The sequence below is a fragment of the Pinus tabuliformis genome, chromosome 4_2 (assembly GCF_031772625.1).
Source record: "Pinus tabuliformis cultivar Carrire ecotype Pingquan chromosome 4_2, CPIR1, whole genome shotgun sequence".
NCBI lineage: Eukaryota > Viridiplantae > Streptophyta > Pinopsida > Pinales > Pinaceae > Pinus > Pinus tabuliformis.
Window position 1 is genome coordinate 465,318,938 of NC_142304.1, and position 7,600 is coordinate 465,326,537.

Sequence of the window (7,600 nt, forward strand, 5' to 3'; positions counted from 1 at the left end):
GTAACATGTTTTTTCCAACCTTTATCTACATGTGACGATTTGGATCCAGGAATTGTGACACTATTTTGTAACACTATTTTTGTTTTATGTTCTACTATTATACTAATCATTATCACTATTTAGTTCATGTTATTACTATATTGTTTACTTGTTCTAGGATTCATGTTTATTAATATGTAACACTATTATACTAATCATTATCATTTTTTAATTCACATTATTACTATATTGTTTTTTTGGTTTATGTTTTATGTTTTAGTATATTGTAACACTATTATACTAATCAGTATCATTATTTAAGTCATGTTATTACTATATTGTTTGTTTCTTTTATTTTTTTTTGTTTTACTACATTGTAACACTATTTTGCAACAATATTGTACAAATCATTATCATTATTTGATTCATGTTTCTACTATATTAACAATTTTAGTTCATGTTGTTACTATATTGTTTGCTTGTTTTATTTTTTTTGTAACACTATTTTGTAACTCTATTATACTAATCATTATCATTACTTAACTCATGTTATTCGGTATTAATAATTTTAATTCATGTTAATACTATTTTGTTTGTTTGTTTTATGTTTTTGGTAACACTACTTTGTTACATTGTTATACTAATCATTATCATTATTTAATTCATGTTATTACTATATTGTTTGTTTGTTCTATGCTTCATGTTTTACTAACTTGTAACGCTATTTTGTAACACTATTATACTAATCATTATCATTTTTTAATTCATGTTATTACTATATTGTTTGTTTGTTTTATGTTTTATGTTTTACTATATTGTAGCACTATTTTGTAACACTATTATACTAATCAATATCATTATTTAATTCATGTTATTACTATATTGTTTGTTTGTTTTATGTTTTATATTTTATATTCTAATATTTGTAACACTATTATACTAATCATTATCATTATTTATTTAATGTTATTACTATATTAATATTTTAATTCATGTTATTGATATATTGTTTGTTTTATGTTTTACTATTCTGTAACACTATTTTGTAACACCATTATACTAACCATTATCATTATCTAATTCATGTTATTACTATATTGTTTGTTTGTTTTATGTTCTATGTTTTACTCTATGGTAGCACTATTTTGTAACACTATTATACTAATCAATATCATTATTTAACTCATGTTATTACTATATTGTTCGTTTGCTTTATATTATATGTTTTACTATTTTGTAACACTATTATAGTAATCATTATCATTATTTATATCATGTTATTACTATATTGTTTTTTTGTTATTTGTTTTACTATTTTGTAACACTATTAGACTAATCATTCTCATTACTTATTTCATGTTATTACTATATTAATAATTTCAATTCATGTTACTACTATATTGTTTGTTTGTTCTATGTTTTAAGTTTTACTAATTGGTAAGACTATTTTGTAACACTATTATACTAATCATTATCATTATTTAGTTCATGTTATTACTATATTGTTTATTTTTTCTAGGATTCATGTTTTACTAATATGTAACAATATTATACTAATCATTATCATTTTTTTAATTCATGTTATTACTATATTAATGATTTTAATTCATGTTATTACTTATTGTTTGTTTGTTTTATGTTTTATGTTATACTATTTTGTAACACTATTATACTAATCATTACCATTATTTAGGTCATGGTGTTACTATATTAATAATTTTAATTCATGTTATTACTATATTGTTTGCTTGTTTTATCTTTTATGTTTTACTATATTGTAGCGCTCATTGGTAACACTATTATACTAATCATTATCATTATTTATTTCGTTTTATTACTATATTAATAATTTTAATTCATGTTATTATTATATTCTTTGTTTGTTTTATTCTTTTTCTAATAATATTTTGTAGCACTATTATACTAATCATTATCATTATTTAATTCATGTTATTACTATATTGTTTGTTTGTTTTATGTTATACTATATTGTAGCACAATTTTGTAACACTATTACACTAATCAATATAATTATTTAATTCATGTTATTTTTCCGAAGAAAAAAGCGAAACTTTTTATTAAGCATATAAAAAGTTACATTCTGTTAGAACTTTGAGCAGACCTGATGGCTCACATGATTGCTGTTTTGATCTTCTTGTAAGTAAGACAAACAAAAATCTCAGTCCTTTTTTGACTGATTGTGGATGATAAGATATGTCCTGATACTGCTGAAAATAAAACTGTCTAGACTTCCTCCCTTCAGGAGGCTTAAGTACAAATTATACTATGCATACTCTGGGGTCTCCTTCAGAGAAGGAAAACAACCCCTTACAAGACTGTAAATAAACCTTTGAGACAGCTGAAAATGTACAAAAAGTTTTTGAGTTTTCTGTTTGAAGTGCTCAAGAGAAAATTTACAAATATATAGAGAAAGCTGTAACAGAAAATCATTGTGCCCATGAAACTGCAGACAAAAAGAAAAGACGAGCCGCGTTCACTGTGGAGGAGCAAAAGGGGGCTGTTGTGAAGTGGATGACTGCCCCTGACTGATTTCTACTATTGACCAGCTGCCCATATCTTGCTGTAAACCAGCCTTAGAAAGCTGGTCTGCTTCCTCGTTTTTGTCCCTGTAAATGTGGCAGATGGTAAAACTGTTAAAAGATGACTTTAAAAACATAATTTCTTCTAAAAGTGTCTTCAGAATCTGGTTTTGACATGATGCATTCCCATTAACCCATTTTATGACATTCAGAGAGTCTCCGAAGATTTGAATTGTGAAGATGTTTCTTTGAAGTAACCAGCAAAGGAGAAGGCGCAAGGCAGACATCTCAGCATAATTATTTGTACCAGGTCCTAGCCCTACAGATGCTTTTAAAGAGTGATCAGGATTCAAGTGAATGCTCAGTCCTGCTCCAGCCTTGTTATTCTGGGATGCTCCATCAAAATAGGCCCAAGGAATGCCCTCCAGGATAGTAACAGGCTTTTGATGATTTTGAGTATTTTTAGCTTCAGGGATCGGGATGGCAGAGTAAATGGCAGCACAATTAATGGCTGTGGCGGATGTGGGAGTGTCCTTGTCTTGAAACAAACTTTTGTTTCTCGCTAACCATACACCCCAAAAGAATATAAGAGGCAGATTTCTCATGTTTCCCTCCGGATAGTTCTGCCACCATTTCCTCCAAGCTTCTTCCAAAGGATCTAATCCCCACTGTACCTTTACGTTGAGCAAGCGGGTTAACTCCTCCCATATTTTTAGAGAGACTGCACAAGATGTAAAGAGATGGCTTATTGATTCCTCTTCTAATTTGCATAAGGGGCACCTCCCTGGCCCAGCTAAGTATCTGGCTTGTAAAATGTCCCACGTTGGGACTTTTCTTTTTAGCATGCACCATAGGAAAATCCTGGCCTTAGCTGGGCATTTTAACTTCCATATGTTTTTCGACCACCAATCTGGTATTCCCCAACCTTTCTTTTTCATTAAGAAGGTATATCCATCTTTTGGGGAGTATTCACCTGTTTTCCCCTGCGCCCAAATCAGCAGATCAGGTTCGTTTTTAAGCCTGACATTTGAACGATGAAGTTCTTGGATGAAAGAAACCCATTCGTTCTTCCATCTGATGTTTATTCCTAATTCTTCATCATTTTTCCAAGCCTGACCCCATATGGTAGAGTGGCCTACTTTCTCCACCTGATTTAGAGTAAAAATTCCTTTACTATCAAGATGTCTGAGAAAGCCAGGTGACAAGGCAAAAGCTTCATTACAACCTACCCAGGGGTCCCTGCCAATTCTAATATGTCTTCCATCTCCCACTTTCCATGCCAAACCTTGTTCAATCACAGAGAAAGCCTCCACCGTGGCCTTCCAAATGACTGAGATATTCTTCTTTTTCTTTTCCTGGCTCCGAATCCAATCTTCCAAAGGAACTGGATCTATATACTTCCTTTTAACCACCCTTGTCCAAAGATTCTCCATCGAGATTAATCTCCAGCCTGATTTAGCTGCCAGGGAAAGACTGAACTCAGGGAGCCTTTTTATTCCCCATCCTCCCCATTCTTTTGGTCTAGCCAACTTATCCCATGCCACCCAGGGAAGAACGGAAGATTCTTTTGATCCTGCCCATAGAAATCTGCAGCAAATCCTTCTGATTTTCTCCATCACTCCTTTGGGGACCCAGGTTAAAGCTGCCTAGTATACTGGAATGGCTAACAATACAGATTTGATGAGGGTCAATCTGCCAGCTCTGGAGAGCCACTTGAAACTCCAATGAGAAATTCTGGCTTCTAGATTTGCTATGAGCCAGTTCCAATCCTCTTTCTTATAAGCTGTTGGCTTTAGCCAAAACCCCAGATATTTGAAGGGGGAGTCCAGTGGTTGATGGTGGAAGGGAAAAAGATTAGCCATCATGGATCTTTCTCTTCTGTCAAAATCTGCCACACAAACTTGAGATTTCCTAGAGTTTATCTGCATTCCAGTAGCTTTCAGAAATAGATCGAAAATGCATTTTAACTCCTTAAGTTCATTATATGATCCATTAGTGAAAATCAAAATGTCATCAACAAAAAGCAGATGAGTGATGAAAAGATTAATTGCTACCTCTATACCTTTTACCTTCTCCTCTCTTCTAGCTTTGTGAATCAATCTGCTTAGCCCTTCTGCCACTAGAAGAAACAGGAGAGGAGATAAAGGATAGCCTTGCCTAAGGCCTCTTTGGCTTTTGAAAAAAGGGGAGGCTGCTCCATTGATCAGAACAACAAAACTGACATTTGTGATACAACCCATTATCCAGCTGATGAAAGAATAGTTGAAGCCCAAATGAGTTAGCAACATCCGGAGATAGAGCCAGTTGATTCGGTCATATGCTTTGGAGAGATCTATTTTAAGAACCGCACCCTTCTTTTTCTTTTGTCTGACACTGTGAATTACCTCCTGGGCTACTCCAATGGCTTCATGAATTTGTCTTCCATCCAAAAAACCAAATTGTTCCATTGAGATGTTTCTTGACAGGATAGGAACAATTCTGATAGCTATCACCTTAGCAATGATTTTATAAATACAATTACACAAGGAGATCGGCCTGAAGTCTTCAAAGTTCTCCGGGTCATCCTTCTTTGGTATGAGAGCAATAAATGTTGAATTAAAAGGCCTGTAGACTTCTCCTTTCTGTCTTGATTCTTCTACTACATCAGTGATTTCAGAGCCTATTAGGTCAAAGAAGGAGAGGAAGAGTTCAATAGTCCAGCCATCAGGTCCTGGACTTTTGTCTTTGGCCATATGTTTCATAGCTGCTTCAACCTCCTCCTTGGAAACAGGGATTGATAGCTCTTCTGCTTCTTCCTCCTCAACGAATCTTGGGAAGCATTGAGCTGTTCTAATGACTTCTGCTATGGTGGCCTCTCCCGGATCTGAGAAAATTTTCTGGAAATGTCTCTGTCCTAAACCAGAGAGATCTGAAAAAGAACTGGCCTCCCTTCCTTCTTCATATTTGAGTCTCCAAATGGTATTTACAAATTTTCTTCCTTTTGCATAGTTGTGAAAAAAACTAGTATTTTCATCTCCTGATTTTAACCATATTGCCCTACTCTTAAGCCTCCATTCTTCTTCCTTGTCCAAGAGGATTTGGTTTTGAAGCTTCTCCAGATGAAGGATTCTGTCCTTTGAAGCCTGCGAGATATATCCATCTTCCTCAATGCTCTCCAAATTCTTCAACTCCTCCTTGATTCTAAGCATCTCTTCATTTTGTTTCAACTTCCTATCCTTTGCCCATGATATTGTCGCTTTCTTCAATCTTTTGAGATTCTCCATGAACAGGAAGCTTTTGTCCTCTCTTGCATTTCTGTCCGAATGGATCCACATTTCCTTAAAAATTTTATTGAAAGATGGATCTTGAAGCCATGAAGAATTGAATTTAAAGGGGGCAGGAGGCTTTGGGGGAGGGAAAGAGAGATCCAAAAAAATAGGGAAGTGATCTGAGTTGCCTACCTCCTCAACCCACTGCCTGAGAATAGGAGCTTTTGAGATTAGGTCCTCAGATAGAAGAAAACGATCTAATCTTTTGGCGATCCGATCCTCCCCTGCTCTTCTGTTCCTCCAGGTTGGCTTGAGTTTGATCGGGGAGGGATCTATGAGGTTGTTATCCAAGAGTAGATTGAGGAAGAAATCCGACAGAGGGTCTTCCCTGGCTGATGGACCCCATGCCTCTGCTCTTCCTATAGAGAAGTTTAGATCACCCCCCACAATCAACAGAGAAGACTTCATCAAAGATTTTGCCATCAAATCGACCCAGAATATCTCCCTTCCTTGACAAGGGCCATAAATGTTTACAATTGAAAGGGGATGGGAAAAATCAGGAGAAATAACCTCCATGCCCATAACTTGCTTCGTCCCCCATTGATTGATGACCTTAATTCGACCTTCTTTAAACCCAATTGCAAGACCCCCCGAATGGCCTGATGAATCTATTGCGGAAAAGTTCCATCCTGGCAGGAGAGCCTTTAGCATTGTTTCTACCTCGGTTGCTTTCCCCAAAGTTTCTTGAAGAAAAAGAATGTCAGCTTTTGAATTGAGGATCCAATCTCTCAGGGCCAATTTTTTAGGTTTACTGGCCAAACCTCTACAATTCCAGGAGGACATAATCATTTGATAACAAAATCAGGGGTCTGCACTGCTCTAAGAACCCTAGGGATAGAGTGTTGTTTTCCATCCGCTACGTCCAACTTGGCTTTTAATTTTGCCTTAGAAAGGTCCGATTTTCTACCTCTCTTGTTTTTGGCAAAAACCTGAGAGGTCGACTGTCCTAAGCCTCCAACTACATCGGGCAACCCAGACTTTCCTCCCATAGATCTAAGGTTATAGGGGCACGGGGTGTGAGGAACCGGGGGAGCAAGAGGGGGCCACATATCTTCACAATTCAAATCAAGAGACGGCATGGCAGCCGAAATAGAGTCTATATCAGGAGAGTTCTTTGCAGGTTCCATGATCTCGTTTATGCCTATGTTATGAGAGGGTTTGATTGAAGGCGAAATATGCATAGAAACTGAATCATGCTCAGGAATTTGAAGAGAAGAAAGAGGGGGACCTGAGCACATACCCTTTTCAGGATCGTTGAGAGGATTTTGTTCCGCGGATGCGACCTTAGCATTCTCCTCCTCTGCTTCTGCCGGATGCATTTCAGGGATCTGTGCCGCCTCTTGGATATGGGGGTCTTCAGGCGCTGGCTCTTTCAGAGTCCCCTCAATCTCCATTTCTTCTGTTGTCTGCTTCGCCATACCTTCTTTCTCCTGAGGAGCTTGAGAGTGATTGAAAACTGGTTCTCTGAATACTGAGGTCCTCCGAAAACGTCTCCTTCTCCTGAACAGCAGGCAATCCTTAGCAAGGTGCCCATACTCATGACAGCGGTGGCACCTAAAGGGCAAGTGCTCGTAATCCAAGATCTGTTCGAACACATAATCTTTGTATTGCAAATTGATTTTTTGGGCAAGACCTCTGCTCGGATTTAGGCTCACCAGAATGCGGGCCATCGCTCTGTTCTTCGTCTCCAGAAATGACATATCTGCTTCCAAGAAGGATCCCAATCTGTTTCCGATGGCTTTAAACACAACTTCTGTCCATAAAAACGAGGGG

The 7,600-nt window shown here is 36.4% G+C and overlaps 1 protein-coding gene across 1 annotated transcript; it reads right to left on the reverse strand.

Annotated features, from left to right (window-relative positions):
- Positions 1-2,473: 2,473 nt before the first annotated feature.
- On the reverse strand, positions 2,474-6,478 carry LOC149169973 (uncharacterized). Its single transcript, XM_089425404.1, has 2 exons — positions 5,012-6,478; positions 2,474-4,165 (listed from the first exon to the last, which is right to left on the reverse strand). The coding sequence occupies exons 1-2, from the start codon at positions 6,476-6,478 to the stop codon at positions 2,474-2,476; spliced, it is 3,159 nt and encodes a 1,052-aa protein (XP_089281530.1).
- Positions 6,479-7,600: the final 1,122 nt, after the last annotated feature.